The 18424-nt window shown below is 45.4% G+C and overlaps 5 protein-coding genes across 5 annotated transcripts; 2 read left to right on the top strand and 3 right to left on the bottom strand.

Moving 5' to 3' along the window:
• Window positions 1-346: 346 nt before the first annotated feature.
• Window positions 347-1336, bottom strand: AOL_s00080g396 (uncharacterized protein; the record flags this gene model as incomplete). The annotated part of the gene is made up of 1 exon (XM_011124771.1): window positions 347-1336. The coding sequence occupies one exon, from the start codon at window positions 1334-1336 to the stop codon at window positions 347-349; it is 990 nt and encodes a 329-aa protein (XP_011123073.1).
• A 1587-nt stretch (window positions 1337-2923) lies between these two features.
• Window positions 2924-4066, top strand: AOL_s00080g395 (uncharacterized protein; the record flags this gene model as incomplete). Its single annotated transcript, XM_011124770.1, has 1 exon — window positions 2924-4066. One exon carries the CDS (start codon window positions 2924-2926, stop codon window positions 4064-4066), a length of 1143 nt encoding a protein of 380 aa, XP_011123072.1.
• Window positions 4067-5071: 1005 nt separating this feature from the next.
• Window positions 5072-5936, bottom strand: AOL_s00080g394 (uncharacterized protein; the record flags this gene model as incomplete). Its single annotated transcript, XM_011124769.1, has 2 exons — window positions 5072-5818; window positions 5892-5936. The coding sequence occupies 2 exons, from the start codon at window positions 5934-5936 to the stop codon at window positions 5072-5074; spliced, it is 792 nt and encodes a 263-aa protein (XP_011123071.1).
• Window positions 5937-13669: 7733 nt separating this feature from the next.
• AOL_s00080g393 (uncharacterized protein) lies at window positions 13670-15412 on the top strand (the record flags this gene model as incomplete). Its single annotated transcript, XM_011124768.1, has 3 exons — window positions 13670-13748; window positions 13870-14379; window positions 14523-15412. The coding sequence occupies 3 exons, from the start codon at window positions 13670-13672 to the stop codon at window positions 15410-15412; spliced, it is 1479 nt and encodes a 492-aa protein (XP_011123070.1).
• Window positions 15413-16656: 1244 nt separating this feature from the next.
• AOL_s00080g392 (uncharacterized protein) lies at window positions 16657-17592 on the bottom strand (the record flags this gene model as incomplete). The annotated part of the gene is made up of 1 exon (XM_011124767.1): window positions 16657-17592. One exon carries the CDS (start codon window positions 17590-17592, stop codon window positions 16657-16659), a length of 936 nt encoding a protein of 311 aa, XP_011123069.1.
• Between the last annotated feature and the right edge of the window lie 832 nt (window positions 17593-18424).

The raw sequence follows: 18424 nt of genomic DNA, 5'->3' as shown, positions 1-18424 counted from the left end.
AAATCTCTCCTAAAACCTTCCTTTAAGCTAAAGGCTTGGTATTATTCGAATATTCTTTTGGATTCCAGTCACTTTGAGCCTTTTCAAAATATCAGATACCGCATTCCGCGCCCAAGTTACTTCCAACCTGTAGTAGTGTGGATAAGGAGTTTAATTCAGTGTGGATAAGGAGTTTAATTCAATGGAATATTATAGTCTTGTATCAAAATACTTCGGTAAGCTGAGGGAACATTATAGATATTCTGGTTTTTATGATTGCCCTTCATATATAGCCTAGTACCTAGCTCTATATTAAAACGCTTCAGCAAGCTGAGCTAGTACCCCGAATTAGCTTAAAATGGCAATTTCAAACGAGATAACCTTGCGGTCCCTGAATCTCCAGCCTAACCGGTGCTGGCATCAAAGTAGGCAAAGACTCCAAAAGCAAAAGCAACTGCAGTGAGCTATCCCGATAAAACTGCAGAAGTTTAAGCATTTGTTGACCGAGATCCCATATCGGCGCAAACTCGTAATGCTTCTTATCGTATACATTCCAGAAAAAGCTTTTTAATTTATTCTTGAGATTCCAGGAAATTTTACTCAACGTCTCATAGGTATCTTTCACGGTGAGATAGAGATTATATCTCCCAGCAACATCGTAGAAAGCCGCACCCTCCCATTCTTCAAGAGCATATATCCATGTCGTGAGCTCCAAAGCCGTTCCTTCGCCTTTATCTTGCGGGTCCCACATCAAAAGTATCAAAATATCCCAGATTGAAACAGCCTGCGTACCTCCAGGGACTTGAGGTCGGTCGTCAAGATTTCTCTGATAAAAGTTCGCTGGAGCACTGATCTTTGCCGTCAAAATTTCTTGATTCAGTTTGTTTAACTCCGGCAATTTGGCGATATTATACTCCGCTCCACCAAGCAAATCAAAATGTGGCGGCCCAGGGCCACGCATAAATGGCTCCCCTGGTTGGTAGCGGGCTTTCAATTCTTCCTCATCCTCATCATCCTCAGAACTCCAGTCAAATTCTCTCGCATGTATCCTTTTTTCCAAGGCAGTGAGGATCCCAGAAAGTTGCTGACCCATCAGCATGTAGTTTGGATCCAGCACACTCTCATAGCCACCTGGCCGCTCTATAATTGAGGCCGTCTGTTCCTCCCATGTTTGAAGATTGTTATCTCTTATTATCGTTTCATCGGTAACTCCGATTCGATATTCATCTCGTCCTTTTCGATACAAACTTTTCAGCAATTGGCTAATTTCATCAAGTTTCGGTCCATTGTCTAGGGTGTATTTGATGACTTTATTATAGTCGACGCGCCCATGTTGCGCCCGGGCAACTCCTGACATTCTATAAATTGGATTAAAATAATTTTCTGAACAAAATCAGTTTGTGTTCTATGGGTAAAGAACAAAAACTCACATAAGAATACAGATCCCAATACCATAACGAACTCTACACCCGTGGAAAACCCGCATAATGATAAACCGTAGGAAATATTATTTTCCAGGACGAACAAGACGAACTGATTACTTACTGATAATAGTTGTAATTCAAATCGTACTGAAACGGAGATACACGTGGGGAAACAACTACCCCATGTTCGAGAAAGAAAGAGCCTATATTATTGCGTGAGCAGAATAGTTAATTCACTCCCTCTGTTTATAATAGCCTCAATCTACTTCGCAGCCCAACATGTATCGCTTATTATTGCTCCACTATAACAAAACTGACTAATCCATTCGCCTACCAAGAGCATTACATATACATATGTGGACATAAAGAAGAGTGAACATGAAAAACGAGACGGCTTTGTGGATTGGACACAGTCATATGACCGTAAACCTACCTGTTAGCGAGACAACCAAAACGGAAAAAAGACTTCTCCAGGAGATTTCCTAGCATGGCCGCTAGGTGCGGATTTGCTCGTTAGCAGAAAACGCCGTGCCTCCAACCTTCCATGTTCCAAGAGTCATGTCAAAGACCGATCGATACTACAGTCACATTCGTCGGCCACGCCGATCGCGATCGAACTAGTTACATTCTGTCTCATTTGTAAGGCCTAGGCGCCTCGACTGTCAATGAGCTATCCTTGAATTTTCATACATGCAGTCAATCCTAAATGCACATGTCTATCTCCGAATTCCCCAACTCCTAGTACTATAGTCTCAAGGAGAAAAGGTTTCCAGAAAGAGAATACGCCCCCGTGTATATCCATATCATCTTCTAACTCTCGCCTAAAACAAACTCCGTCTTATTGAATCTTTTGTTGGGCTATACTACAAAATGCGATATGTGCACGACTCTAGCTCTGGTGCAAATTCTATATTGAAACTCCAATCATGGGAAATTTAAATACTTTCTCCATAATGCAAGGTTATATTCGGCGTTAGCGAATTCAAGCCTCGCCGCTCTAACATTTTGTGAGACACTTGCTTCTTCACGCAAAATTACCTTTGTTGTGCGGCCCGGCAAATAATACCTTGAAAGAACTGGAAGTTGGAATCTGTTTCGAACTCCTTTGCGTGCAAATAGCTAGGATGGCACGGAAGGACCAATATAGTACCTCGACCAGCCGGCTTTCTATCTCGGGTAAAATTTCGGGTCACGTATATTCTTTTCTATATTTTGACAAGGCTGGCTCCCATATCAATAGAATCTCATTTACAGCCATCTTTCGCCTTCCAGGCTGCCGTACAGATATTCCTATGAAGAACTGAGCTCATCAAATCACATATTTTCATCTAAATTAATATCTATATACATAATTCGGAAAACTTTCCCAAAGCGTCGAGATGCAATCTTCTCCTTCCCTTCCTAGTCCAACTTTTACTGTCCAACCCCGCTATCAAATCATACATCTTCTCCTCCAACTAAACTCCTGTACCTCAGATTTCCCGGAGTATCCAGACCCACCCACAGATCGCCTTCGAGGCATGATTTACGCAGCAGCTTGTCAAAGAATTCAAACCCGAGCCAAACTCACCAACGAAAACCTCAAAAAAGCCTTCGACTTCGTCAAAATATTCACCGACTTAACAGGATTCCTTTATCCATTACACAGCTATGACCTGCAAGTCGAAATCTGCGTCAAACTGGCCCTGTTTCAGCTTTTACTCTCGGATAAAGATGCTATTAAGGAATTTGAGAAGCTAAGAAGCTATATGGCTAGCGGGCCTGCTTTCAACGCCATGAATACTTCTTCACCGGTGGTGGACAGCCGGTTTATACATTATCTTGCTGAAGAGGCGGGGTTTATACCCCCCAGTCCGAGTGAGATTTCTCCACCATCTTCTCCAATGCGAACGGATGGCCCTTCTAAAGGTAAGGGCTTCGGCAGTATTTCACAGACTAGGGTACAACTTGCCTTGATGGAAAGCATTATCCACACTCTTGTTCAGAGTCGGTCATCCATAGGCCAACAGAACGAAAAGGGAATAAAAATTCAATCCGAGAAATTCAATATGGAGGGTCTTTTCAAGATTCTCCCAAATTGGATTTTCCCTTTGGATGAGTTTGACGAAGAGGAGTATGGAAAAATATACCTTCCCGTAACCGAAAACTTCGTCGGGTTTACCAGAGCGGTAAGTCAGATCTCACTCACCCTCATCGAGCAAACTAAAAGTTCTCCAATATCAGGCCAAACCATAACTGACTCCCAAGAGATATATCAGGTATCTACCATAATGGCAGCCTGTAATACTCATCATAGCAAACTCCAAGTTCCCCGAGTTGCATTAGAAGAAACTCTAAACTGCTATACATCCCTCAGAAAGTCCTTCCAGCCCCACCCCCAACTCTGGAAATTCGCCGATGCCTACCTCCGAGGCTTCGTAGGCGCAACTCTTGGAAGCAGCGAAGGGTTTAAAAATTTATTCATGAGCGACTGGAAGATAGTTCTACAGAATGAGTGGCATAAGAAACGGACATCCACGAATATGTTTTCGTATCGAAGAATGAGTGCTGCGAGTAATGCAAATGAGATGGAAGTTGATGAAGTAGAAGTTCCAATTAAATCTGAGAGTGTGAGACGCAAGAGTATTGTGGAAGAGTACGATAGCTGGGAGTTTCTTCGCTAGGATATGATCTTTTGTTCGTTTGGCCCTGTTGACTGTATTACTATCAACCGTTCGGTTTTTGACCGCGAGTATCTGTATATCGATTATATTTCGAGTAGTAGCAGCGGAAACACAGATGAACCTGTAGATGGTCGTAATGTAGCAGTAGTATATTAATATATATCCTTTCAGAACGGATTCGAAGCTACCGTCGTTTATTGACATGTCTCGGGTTTCTTCGTGCATGCATGTTGGGAGACCTCGCAATCCGGGTCCTTCTATCACACAATCGATCTAAACGACACTACGAACATCACGAGATTTACCATGTGAACTTCACGTATGAAGGAAGCGACAAATCAAATAACATTAACAGTAATAAACAGTAACAAAAAGTAAAAACATGATGAACAAAAAACATGAAGGAAAGCAAAAACATAAATCAAAAAAAGACATGAATACAAAAAATACAGGAACAGAAAATACATTGGTAAGAACAAGCAATAGTAGCAAATAATAAATGGCAAGTAAATAACAATAAAGGGAGGACATGGGTGAGGAGGTGCTACATGATATAACAAGTAAAGCAAAAACAGAACAGAACGACCGAATATAAAATCAAAGATAAAACCAGAACAAAAACCAGAACGAAAACCAGAACAGAAACCGGAACCAAACAAAAGAAAACAAAACACGCAGAGCAAAAAAAAAAGTATGTACAAAGGGTGCACAGGGAAGGTAAATCGGAGCCCCCCTAGTGGCGTCGAGGAGGTCTGCCGAATCGTCGTCGTCGATTTTGAGGGAACCGAGGAAGAGGAACCACCACCCAGGAATAAGGAAGAGGAGAGGAGGAGAGAGAAGAGAAGAGAGATTGTCGTCCCCGTCGGTAGCATAGGTGACGGGGACAACAGGAGGAAGAGAGGAGTTACGTGGAGGAAGAGAAGGGGAAGGTGGTGGGTGGTGGGGGCGGCGAAGGAGAAGGAGAAGGAGAAGGAGGGCAAGGAGAGGACGGAAAACTGGGCCCCCTCAATCAAGCTCCATTGGCTCTGGCTCAGCCAATGGAGCTTGGAGGGGAGCGGTAATATCTACCGCGTTGGGTCCAGTTGTCGTCGGGGGGGGCCGAAACACCACCGAGACGACAGAGGAGGGGCTAGGGGGAGGAGACGGCGAGAGTGGCGGCGGCGGCGGGCGACGCACCGTGTACTCTGGCGGGTAGTAGAAGTCCCGCAGATACAAGGGCGTCACCATTAACGCCGACCGCCATGGGAACCTCGCCTTGGTCTCCTCCAGGAGTGCCTCCCAAGTCTCGATGGTGTGGGCCGGTTCCAGTGGCAGGTACATGACAGGAACCGGCCCGCGGTAAGGAGGGGTCCACAAAGGGTCTATGCCCCCGTGCCCCTCCTCAACCGCTTTTCGGCCCCCCACGGGCTGTGGCCGGAACACCATGTTGATCAATGGTGTCCAGCGGCCGTCGGCTACCCGCTGCGATGCCCTCTTTAAGACGAGGGCACCCCCTCCCAGGTAGAAGGAGAGGATGTGGAGGACAAACAGCAGGGCAGCCGACAAACCTACCATATGCCCAACGAGGCCCTGCTCTTGGACCCAGGCCAGGGTTCTTCGTTGGACCAGAACGACGAATCGTTCTAGTCGGCCTGGTCCAGTGCGAGCAATAGGACGACGTTGGGCGGTAGGCGCCCGTGGCCTCTGCCTGGCTGGTAGTTGAGGAAGTCGTTGCCAGCCGGTGGCAACGAACCTCCAAGCCAGGGCAGAGATCTGTAAGAGTCATGTCAGTAAATGCATGAAAAAGATTGTCAATAATGATGAATTCATGAATGGACCAACTTACCGCCCGACAAATCCGTCCGAAACTCTCGGGGAGGAGTGTGGCCATGATGAATAAGGCCATGGCGGCCACCTCCATCCCCTTGAGAGTTTGCCCTTGTGGTGTGAGCTGGTGGAGGGGTGACCTCCAAACGGCGTCCAGCAAGTTGATGGTCTGCAACGAGATTTTTGTTAGTATTGTGCCCGTGTTCAATTTCTTGCAACGAGATTTTGGGATGATTTACCTCGCGACCCTTCGCCGCGAGCGAACCTTGCGGTTCCCAGTTACGATAGACGACGCTTCGGGGGTGCGTCGACACCAAGAAGTAGGTAGTCCCGACTACCTTACCCTGTGCGGGCCCAGAAATAAGAGAAAAGAAGAAAAGGAAAATGCGGCAAACTGCCGCTACAAGATTTAATTCGGCACCAACGCCGCGGGAAACATGAAAAAACGAACGAAAAATACAAAAAGCAGAAACTAAACGAAGCAAAGAAACAAAAACAGAAACAGAAACAACAAAATCAGACGAATCAATATTTACAGTAAATGGGAAAGCAGACAACAAGAGCGAAAGGGAAACGAGGGGGTAGAGGGCCATGGGGGGGAGAACAAACGAAAAAACAGAAGAAATAGAAATAGAGAAAGCCATTTTGAAAACCGCGGGAATGGCGAGTCCTGTCGTGAGAATTAACCTACTATGAATATAAGCAGGGGGGGAAAGATAGGCCACACAGTCGAGAATAGCGCAATGACTCTCAGACTGTTACCAACAACGTCGTCTAGGGGCCCGAAGGAACAGTAGACGGAAATGATGGTCAAGAACGGAAGATACCAATGCAGCTGAGAATAGCACAATGACTCTCAGACTACTACCAACAACGTCGTCTAGGGGCCCGAAGGAACAGTAGACGGAAATGATGGTATGGAAGATAGGCCACAACAGCTGAGAATAGCACAATGACTCTCAAACTGTTAGAAGTGATGCAACTGAAGAAAGTCCAGAGGGCACGAGGGCAGCAACGGACAAAAGACGCGTCGAATGGTGAAGAACAAGATGGTGAGCAGTCGTCTTGGAGCAAATGAACAATGCGACCGAAGACAGACGAAGAGAAAGCTGTTGAAGGTAGTAATTGTGATGGTCGTAATGAGCTGAAAGTTGTCGAGCGAGTTAAGTTATCGTAGTGTGAAGTTGTTGAATGGAGTTGGCGAAAGTTGGAGTAAGCTTGTTTGTGGATATCGGAAACGTGCTTAGAAGAGAGAGAGAGAGAGAGAAGAGAAGAAAAAGAAGAGTTCAAGTTGGAGTTGAATAATTAGACAGATGTCCGTTTCTTAAGGGAATCTTTTTAAAAACCTTGTCATCCCCTGATGATCTACAATACTTGGTGCAAATTATTATTAAGTTCTTCTGGTTTCCACAAAAGCTGCAAAGCCGAGCGTTAGAGATATTTTGCAACTCTTTCTATACAGATTGTGCAGTATAAAGCCCACCATATTCAACAAACACACGTTGTCAAGTGACGAGCTTCCTTATATACTATTTACGCAATGTTTCAATTCCTTAAACAAAGTGCGGTCACTTCGTATCTCTCGATGTCTACTCCTTTGCAGTAGCATTACAATTGATTGTGGTTTGCGAAATAACTCGGAACTGTGTCCAAAAACCCACCTGCAAATATACAAGTATGTTGTAACGACCTGTTACCTAAGCTAGGCTTTTTGGCCATGACGGCGATATTACAACCAAACACCCGTATACACGTGTCCTTATAACTTCAGTGCTCATCATATACAGGACCCATCTTAAATAGCAGCAGTATGATATCTAGAAATATCACCTCTTTGTTCGAGACTACAAGTTATTTAGCGTCGAAACTCTACAGGCCGCAAGCAAACAACACTTTGCCAATTTGCCAAATGTGTTGTTTTTGTTACATGTCGTTGCTTTCCATTTTGGGCCACAGTCTCCAGTCTCGTAACCAAACTGTGCACAGTCTCGTAACTTTTGGGTCAGCTGGAACCTACCAAGTTCGGCAAGACCACCCCACCACGACCTTCAGCTCGTGAAGAATGTCGAGACCCTGTACATGTGCTATAATTCCTAACCTCAGGATGGGAATGGGTATACTGTACTGGACGCGGTCCAACTATTTTTTAGATTTTCACATAGCTCTTTTTAGCTAATTATCACTTTCTAGATAGGAGGTACTATAGTATATCAGCTTGTCGCGTCCCGCCCCGTCGATTTATGGCCTCCCCACCGAATATAGATATAAATCCTCATACAACTATCATACTTATGTTATACAAACGCGCTATTTTCCCACGATCGGAAAACTCTCCTCACCTTCCAATCCGTTCAAAATCTCCCAAATACTTGGCATTTGGCGCTCAACGGAGGGGCCTGAGGGGCCTAGCGCCAGCGTTTTACGTAATTTACGTAATAGCATCCAGGAACATGGTTGACAACCTCTCAACCTTCAATAATACCATGCACTGGAGCTGCAAGCCATGCGCGGGAATGGCTTTTCTGGTTGCGAAGTGCGAAACTATCATAATTAGACATCCTCTTTTTCCTCATTCCGTGATCGATACACGAGTCAAGCCCCCCGCGGCCGGCTCCATTGTTGATTCCAGTAACTTGGTTTATTAGATATGGAGAATAATTGAGAGGACAGGGTTTGATACGCCATAGTATTGGTTGCTTCAATTGAGTTATACCGGTTCTGACTTCAAATTCCCATCTATCCTTTAAAGTTCCCATGAAGAGCTCCGTTCACGAATCTAAAACAAAGGCTAATCTCCAGGGTTGTCTAGATATCCACCCATCCCGATGAGTTTATACCGAAAGCCATATGCTTATCTCGCATGGAATTAGAACCCTCGACCGTATTCCCGGATCGTTATCTATCAGCCATCCTAAGATCCTGGCTTTGAGACTATAGTCATCCCGTATCTGCACTAGGAAAACGAAGAAAATGCTCCATTATCTGAGAAGGGAAGGCCCCTCTTGGCTCCGAGAGCTAAGGTGTCGACGGGTGCCGACCCGACCCTATGGTCCGATGATTAGATCTGAAGCCAAGGACGGAAGGACATACAGGGTCGGGTCTAATATAATCGATCGATGCCACCGTATCCGCGGCTATTGCTGGGATATCACATACTTAGCGCGTACAGATGTTATGAAGAATCCTGCTAACAAATTCCAATGGATCTATAGATTTCGTTGACCACAATCATCCTCAAATACATTCGCTGTTTCTAGCTTATTAATTCAAACAAGTTTTCAAGAACCCCAACGGGCTCATCTTGCAGTTTTCTAATAGCATTATTAATGTCTGATATCAACAGTAATCGATTCCACAGACATGTTTCGAACAACAATCCCAAAACTCGATGACACGAATGTATCCCTAAAATACCCGCGCAATCAGTTCCTATCAAAAGCCCTATCAGCCATTATATCCATAAATTGATAAAAATCCCGCATTGCCACATCCGAAAACGTCCTTACCATGTTTCCTTTTGCTATGTGTCATTAGTATGACAGTCGTGACAGCCCTCGTGAATGCAATTACCTAATAAGCGAGAGCATTCAAGCACCAGCCAAAGCTTAGCCTGCTACTATTGCGTTTCATGTGCAGAATATGGATGGGAATTTATAGATTTCTGGGATTGGAAACTAAATTCTAGCGCCGGTTCTGGAAGGGAGAAGATAAGGAAATGTTTCTCATTAGGAATTGGGTTTCGTGAGTCCCAAGCCTTTCGATAACGCTTTCCGATGTCTTTGATGTCGACGTCTCCCATGTTTATACGGCAAGATCAACACATTTCCCACCCCGAGATCTCGGGATTTCCCAAAATGGACATGCCAAGCATATTGAATGATTCGATTGGAAGGGCTTCAGGAACTTTCGATTCGATCAATTTTCGCAAAGATGACAAGGACGAAGAGGCTGATAAAGCTTATGGGGGGGTTTATAAGTCTGTACTACGGCATCTTGAGCACAGGTCCGCAGTAGCAAAAGTCATATCTTTGTGTAATATCCCGTCTGCAAAGCCTGGCCAAGCACTGTACCTTCTACCGTTCCGCATACATGTCTCCACCAGAGATCGATCTTAATTAAGATCTTGTGTGTCGATGCTCATCCTGTTCGCTGACGTTGGTAACGCTGATGGTTTCACGAATACGACTCCAATCCGAATTTGAATAACGAGCTCTGCGACTCCAGGCCTCGAGGCAGATATCATTTCTGGTCAAAATCGATTATGGAATTGGGATTCGTATTCGTTCACGCGATTCGATGCCCAGCGAAGGGCAACTGTTGCCAATATTTCTTTGCCAAAATTAGCAGGCATTAATATTACGGTAAGTCCCATATGATCACGGCAGCATGGCCTTTTCTAGGCCCTTGCTTCATTCGAGTATCATAGACGAACAATCAACTAGAAGAAGTGTTTGATTGTTAGACCTCAAGCTAATGCAAGAAAAATGACCCCAAATAGTGACTTCTGCTCCTGGCGTTTAATAGGCAGCGACTCGGTCGGGCTAATGTATGCACCGTACGTCAATACATCATACATCGACTAGACTCCTAAGTCACAAATCTCACGAAACCGAACCGATCGAAAACTCGTTAAACTCCTGCAATGGAAGGAGAGCCTACGGCCTACCAATTCAAATCATCTGCCGACGCCGGTAGACATTTTTCCCACGCGGATCGCTTCCAGGTCGGGGTACTCGTTATTTGACATCAACTTCCCCGGCGATTACACCCCTTGACAATAATTCGATAATTTCGGCCGAACCAAACAAATGCTACCAGCTGGATCCATGGAAATATTCGAAATACTTGATTCTCCTAATTCTAAGACGAGTTAGGTATTATACTCAAAGGAGAGAAATGGAAAGGGAAAAATAAATTAAAAAATGAAGTGATGAAAGTTCATCTCCAGACGCGAAGAGTCTCGTCCGACAATAGATCCGATCTCGCTTCAGAACTCATTCGTTCGCCTTAAATTGAAGACCCCATCGACGGGCTTTACAAGGTATATATCTCCAAAAGCCTATTTTTTTTATCGGCGTTGTCAAAATTTTCGTCTTTCTGAAGCAGGAGACGTTCTACCAGGGTTTCCAAGGGACGAAAACAAAATAACCTTCGCCAATTAATTTTCAAATGCATCGGTGTCCAATAGATGCATCTGTACCCCGGACTTTTTCATCTATTCATCCTCCCACAAAGATCCAAATAAAACCGAACTATTTTACCTGCATCTGCCAATATGTATGCTTCTGCAAGGACGAGTTTTTTTGCCCCGAGAATTAATTGCGAGGGGTGGCCCTAGACCAGACAATTCCAAACCCGGTTAGATGGGTAAGTTCGGCGACCTACATCACAACTTGAAAAAGTACCCTACCACGCCACGCAAACAATATCTCGTCCTTGTTAGCGTTACTTTGCCAACCTCACAAACTCAAGTACAAGAGATAGCGAAATATTCCGGTCAATAAATGGTAGGGTGATTCCGGGAGCTAAAAATATGCAGCCCTAAAGCCCGATCCTATTTGACCGTTCTCGACTCGACGAACCCCCACCGAGTTAGCACCAAGTTGGTCGTCTTCACTTTCGTATTCAGTGTTTGAAATAATACATTCGCCTCCCTCGGTAGACTTCGGAGGAAGCGAGCATTTCGTCGGAAGAAACCTGAAAAGGCCACTTGAACAACAACCATTCTGCCAGAGACATCAAAGATGTTACCCTCGGGCCGGAAGGTCTGGCACAAAAAAACAAAAGAGTTATGAAACTCATGCACGTAAAACCGGTAACTGAACCTGCCACTGGAATTACCCACAGCGCCACCAAGGTCTTGAGGCACCGAGTTATCATTCGCAAAGCCTTTCGTCGAAAGGAAATCAATGAATGATATGCGGCTTTTGGTGGGTTTTCTCAATCTGCTGCATTCCAAGTTGCCGTTTCGCTTATGGTTACTCGCCGCACTTGGCAAGCAGCATTGGCGCATATTCCACCCCAACCCATAGCCCAGCTGAAGCGGGCTTTTAATTGGAGTCGTTCGACTCGGGCTCGAATTCTCAATACAAATGTCACGAGCTAAGAAGCCGAATGTTCCTGATAACGATTCTGGGCGTCTGGTCTTGTCGATGCAACCTCTCAAAATGTGTATCAACCTGCATTTGACTACCCGCCGAAAACGTGAGGCTGTGTGTGTGTGTCCTCCCTTATCTCTATTCAATAAGATCGCGAGAGCACCGCCCTTTTGGTGATCCTGATCCCCCGCGAGAGTTGAAATATGGGTATTCGGATATCATAATGGAGCCCTTTATTGCATAGGAGAAAAAAAAGTTGCATCTTTTTCTTCCCTGCCTTGTCGTTTCGTCGCTTGTCACATCGTATTTCTGTTGTTTGTCACTCTGCAGATGTCTTGTTGGTTGCGGGTACATAGGTTGGAATTAATATGTGGCGCGGCGAAAGCCATCGTCTGCATGGTTATCAATATCAACGGATGCAAACTTAATGAAAAAGAGTGGTGCACGGAAAAAGCCTAGACGATTCTTATCTCGAAGAAAAGTGATATGATACCCATATACACACTCGGCAAACTTTGCAAATTAACAACCTTGCTTGCATGCTAAACTCCATTCTAATCATGATGTAATCTCCTCATAGACGGGAAATCCAACTAACCTGCAACCCACCAATCCCGTAGATTGGTTTGTTGCCCAAAGAAAAACCCCACAATTTTCTCTAATAATGGAGAATCGTGGAGAGCCTCAAAATTGTGCCTAGTTTCTTTACTGGTAAACACCTGTATTGGATGAGGGACGAGGTACACACGCGACATATCGTCTAATCTCTCATGCGAAGTCCAAACCTTTGGCAATTTCGAGCTGTCAGATGCGAGATCGGGCTTCCAGATTGGCAGCGCAGGATAGCATGACAACATCCCTTTACGTAGTCGCCGGCTCGCCTGTGGTATGGGAACGAAAAGGAAAAAGGCCAGCTCCAGAAATTGCCCTTAGCTTGGCAGCTACCCCTGGTGCGAAACACATCGGAGATTCTGCATTGGGATAGCACCTTGCTGGACGGCGTATCGAATTTTTTCGGTCGGTGGATGGTGCCCTAGTCCTGTTTTGCTTTTGGGAAGCAGTTGAGGCTGGCAGATGTCTCTGCTCTAGGCAGGGTCTAGGCAAAATTGCCAGAGCGAGAATAGCGAGAGATATGCTCAACACCTCTCATTTGTCAGATTTCGTGGCCCTTCGCTCAGCAGAACACCAGGTCAGCGGTATCCGCCCAATATGCCCGAAGATTCCCCCATGCTTTTTTCGGGATCCACTCGTGCTCGGGTGTTTTAAGGTTCCTTTGCAGGGAACCAATTTTGTGGTGCGTGGAGGCATGGACGATGCAGACAGATACACAATGGAGACACCCCCATGCTTCCCTGTCAGTCTGTATCAACCAGGCTGGTATCAGTCAAAGTATAGTTAGCGGTGTCGTACTTGTATGTATGGATGTATGTTGAACCCTTCAAGTATATATTCAGACTGCCCTCACTTCCTCCCATCCGCTCAATCTTAAGTTCACTCTGTGTGCATTGCAATCTCTCTCGCCTCGTGGGAAGGAAAGATCGTCAGTGACAGTCTTTTCTTATATAACCTTTCCCAGATAAGTTGGACGTTGAGAAACTTTGAGGACTAACAGCCTCCTTCTCGGCCATCTCGACATCGATCAAAACAGAAACAAAAAACCGACTTTAGTCAACATATAGTTCATCGACACTTTTACAAAATGGCTGAAGAGTGGGCAAATCTTGGAGCCGCGGTTCCAATTTGGAACGGCTCGAACACTGACGATGGCGGTGATTCCAGTTAGTACACATACCCAATTTTGCACATTTTATTCGAATAGAGATACATTTAAAATTGATTGCAAATGCAATACCAATAATGGAGATCTCGAGGGATATTTGGATACTAACAGTTTTGCAGCAATGGAGGATCTCAACGTCTACTTCGCGACTGGTGACAGCGCGTACATCATCATCGCGGCCGCCATGGTCTTGATCATGGTTCCAGGTCTCGCCTTCCTATACTCCGGACTCGCTCGAAGAAAGTCGGCATTGTCGTTAATATGGGCCGTCATGGGCTCGATGGCCGTGGTCAACTTCCAATGGTATCTTTGGGGCTACTCGCTGGCCTTTTCGCCCACAGCCACCAACGGCTTCATCGGAGATCTCAATCACGTCGTCTTAAGAAATACCCTCGGAACAAGATCCCCTGGCTCGAACTATGTCCCCTCGCTGCTGTACTCGTTCTACCAACTCCAATTCGCTGCCGTCACGGTCGCCATCGTTATGGGAGCCGTTGCTGAAAGAGGTCGATTGCTTCCAGCCATGGTGTTCTGTTTCTTCTTCATGACCATTGTCTACTGCCCTGTCGCCTGCTGGGTCTGGAACGTCAATGGATGGGCCTTCAAATGGGGAGTTTTGGACTATGCTGGTGAGTAGCTTCGATCTGAGTTCCCTCTGTGTTTCTTTTACGTAAAGCTTCGAGAGAGCATCTCGAAGTGTATACAACGCCTCAACACATCGACGCATCAACACATCAACGCATTTATGACTAACAATCTTCCTCGTATACAGGTGGTGGTCCCGTCGAAATCGTTTCCGGTGCCGGTGCTCTTGCCTATTCCCTCGTTCTCGGTCGTCGTCAAGAACGTATGCTCGTCAACTTCCGCCCTCACAATGTCTCTCTCATCACCCTCGGAACTGTTCTCCTTTGGTTCGGATGGCTCGGATTCAACGGTGGTTCCGCCTTCGGTGCTAACCTTCGTGCTGTCATGGCCTGCTGGAACTCCAACTTGACCGCTTGTTTCTCCGGCTTCACCTGGGTTCTCCTCGATTACCGTCTTGCCAAGAAGATCTCTATGGTCGGTCTCTGCTCCGGCTTCATCTCGGGTCTCGTCGCTGCTACTCCAGCTTCCGGTTTCTTGACTCCACACGCTTCCATCCTTCTAGGTGTCGCTGCCGGTGTCTGTGCCAATTTTGCCACTAAGATCAAGTACCTCATCCGAATTGATGATTCTATGGACGTGTTCGCAGAGCACGGTATCGCCGGTGTTGTCGGTCTCGTCTTCAACGGTTTCTTCGCTACCGAAAACGTCGTCGGATTGGACGGTATCAACCTCGGTGTCGGCCCACAAGGTTGGATCGATGGAGATTTCGCTAGAATGTACAAGCAAATCGCTTACATTTTCGCTTGTCTCGCATATACCTTTGTCGTTTCCACGGCTTTGGCTTATGTGATCAATATCATCCCCGGTCTTCACCTCCGTGCTTCCGATCATGCTGAACTTATGGGTATGGATGATGACCAGCTCGGTGAATTCGCTTATGATTACGTTGAGGTTCGACGTGATTATTTGGCCTGGACCCCAAATCACACTAAGGCTCCTATCGCCGGTCTTGAGGCTGAGCCCCATACCACATCTTCGGATGCTGAACCTGAGGTCGAGCCAGCAAAGGCCCAGTAAACCTCTTCATCTTCCTTTTTTTTTGTTTTAAACAACTGATACTCCATTCGTTTCTTTTTGATTTTTTTGACTTATAAACGCTATATATAATTCACCTGTGTATATCTCTTTTAATCTTCGGTATCCTATCTTTTCAGTATATTCCGATATCCTACTAACCACCCGTTTATTATATCTTATCATTTTTCTGTTATGCCTGGGTTTACTGTTTAGCGAGATGCCGTCGGGGATTTTGGAGAAGTTATTTCCTTTATATACGTGTGTTTCAGCCAGCCTTTGAGTGTTTTAACCTAGATACTCTGGGTTTTAGAGACTAGATGTTTTTGGAATTTTTGGAATTTTCGTTTTTAGCTATAGCGGACTATACCTTGGGAGATTCCCCTTGCAAAGGGGAACTGGAAATGGAAATTCACTGTATCTTTTTACAAACAATATCAATACCTACAATCGTTAAATTAGATCCTTAACTAGTCTAGTTGTCTCCTTAACTAGAATTTATAATTTACGTGAGACATCGTTCCAAATTTCATCCAAGGACTCGACGATATCACTTGCCTACTTCAGATCTTCCAGATCCAAAGCTTCTAGATGTAGAATGTGAAAACTAAGTAGGAGTGCATGCATGCACGTATGCATCAATCCCATAAATTTATAAACTTTATGTAGGACCTTAGACGCAGGGTCAATTTCACCAACCGGGTGGTTCTATCTGCCGAACCCCCTCCCCCATCCTAGTTTTGTTAGCGCTGATGACAGGAGTTCCACAACCTAACCGTGAAATGGGGCCGTCGCATGTGGATTCCCCAGTAGATGCGGGACATGCCTACTGCTACTGGGGTATATGTATGCAGGAGTGAGTTAGCTTGGAATAGAATCCTTGGTAGCGAGTCATAGCGTGTCCTTTATATAGACTGCGTAATGTATATACGGCCTAGGCCTATAGGCCTTCACGATCTTCAAGGCTTTATGCATATGTATACGTATAGTTGGGATAATAGAAAAGCAAACTAGCATTCTGCGCCGTCTAAAGAAAAAATTACGAATACAATTCATGGTATTAATTTTAGAAGATAGTGCTATAGTGGCACACCATAAGAAACTTTCATTTGGGCAGGGCCCATATATAGAGTATAAGACCGTTGTACTGGATCTTTCTCAGGGCTTCTTGCCCTCCCTCCCTCTCTCTGATACCCAAAAACGTGAAATTTCAAAACCTCCCTCTTAAATTCCTTATCTAAATACCCTTACTCTCCTCCCTTCCCCTGCACACGTTCTTCCGTCTCGAACCGCCTATGTTTGGAGGCAGACCAAGCTCCGAAATTGGAACGAGCTCTCTTCTGACCAGCAGAACCAGCAACACCAGCACCCATGAGGGCGGTGGTAGCGGTCTCTAGACCAGCAGAGTTCTCAAATTCCAATCTAGAGCTATGGTCACGATCCTCTCGATGCTCCAAACCACTTTGGTATCCCTTTGTCCAAGAAGGATATTCCTTTGGGTCATGGGTGCGAGGACACCCAGCGCACTTCCCGGATTTGAGGAAGGCCAGACACAAGTCAACATGTGGTGCTGCTGGTTTTTCTTCTTCTTGTTGGTGTCGTGATTGTGGTGGGTGGTGGGGACGGCGGTGGTTCTGCCTCATCTGTTGTTGCTGTTGTCGGTATTTTTGGTATTCTTGGTCTTGCTGGCGTAAGGGACCAGAGGGCGGTTGGGCCCGGAGCCGTCGACGTCCACCGTTATCGAGACGATGGGCTGGCCCCTTCGCAACCGCCTCCTCATCTCTCTGCTGCTTGCTATGACGGATAAAGCCAGCAGTTGGCGGTGATGACGGTATTTCATTCTCCTCCCCCTCGAACAACAGGTCGAAGCTGGGGTTAGGCGAACGGGGTAGAGGTCGAGCAGCCTGTCTCCCAGCAACAAGTGCTTGGAGTCGCTCTGCCTCTCCTTTCTTACCACCGTAGCCACTAGTATACTTGATTGCGGCTTGAAGGGTGGCTAGGTTTGCCTGGTATTTATGGGATTCCTCTTCGAGTTTGGCCTTTCGTTTGAGGCCTCTGATGATTGCATCCTTCTGTTCCAGCTTTTCTTTCAATGCAGTGTTTTCTTTCTTGAGGCAGTGTATCTCGTCTCCGAGCTTGGTGTAGTCCTTTAGACAAGCGTGGAGGTATTCTTCAGTCTTCATCTTTTATCTTTTGATGATGTTTCAAATTCTTGGTTGGTTGGTGAGGATAAGATGGTGATTGTGGTTTCGGCTATGTTATTTGAGCAGCTGAGGATCGAACCAAGCTTAGGGGGGTTGCATATATTTTCGACGGCTCTAATGAGACAAACGATGCTCTGATATTATACAATCAGGAGGTGATTTGAACTAATAGTATTTGCGAACTGGAGTATTGAAAGACAAAAATATGATCAACTACGGCTCAGCAGGCTTTTAAGTACTCATCAATGGGGCCAGCATGAGGGTTATTCTAACATTTTTTAAGCTCAATGAGTATATCATTGGTAGTGTGCGTGCTGATTATCTTTTCTTCCTCACGCTCAATTGATGAATCTCTTCAGTCAGCGCAATAAGAACTGTCACGAACTAGCAGGTTGATATAATTTACCCTAGTATACTATGGATGGGGCTAGGCACAAGACAACCCTACTATGAAACTACGAAAGGACTATCTCATGAACGAACTGCTACCATTTACTTAAAAGGACAATTTTATCCACTTCTTCTATTTGATACTAAATGAAGCCGGTTCTGAATATCATGAAGTGTATTGTATGGCCTCGCAAGACACTCGTAGTAATGACAACGCAAAGAGAGCGTGGTAGATTGATGATGTCTCCCAAAACGGTAAACTTCCAAAAAGGGAATAGCGCAGTGAAACCTTGAATTTCTTCACGAACACGAAAGGAATGTCCCCGCATCAACCAGAAATCAAAAGGATTTTTCTCAAGAAAAAATAAATAAATATATATAATGAAGAAGTTGTAGGATAAGAAGATGATCAGCTTTCTAT

The sequence above is a fragment of the Orbilia oligospora genome (genome assembly GCF_000225545.1).
Source record: "Orbilia oligospora ATCC 24927 unplaced genomic scaffold scaffold00080, whole genome shotgun sequence".
NCBI lineage: Eukaryota > Fungi > Ascomycota > Orbiliomycetes > Orbiliales > Orbiliaceae > Orbilia > Orbilia oligospora.
This window is presented reverse-complemented; position numbering and strand designations above follow the sequence as displayed.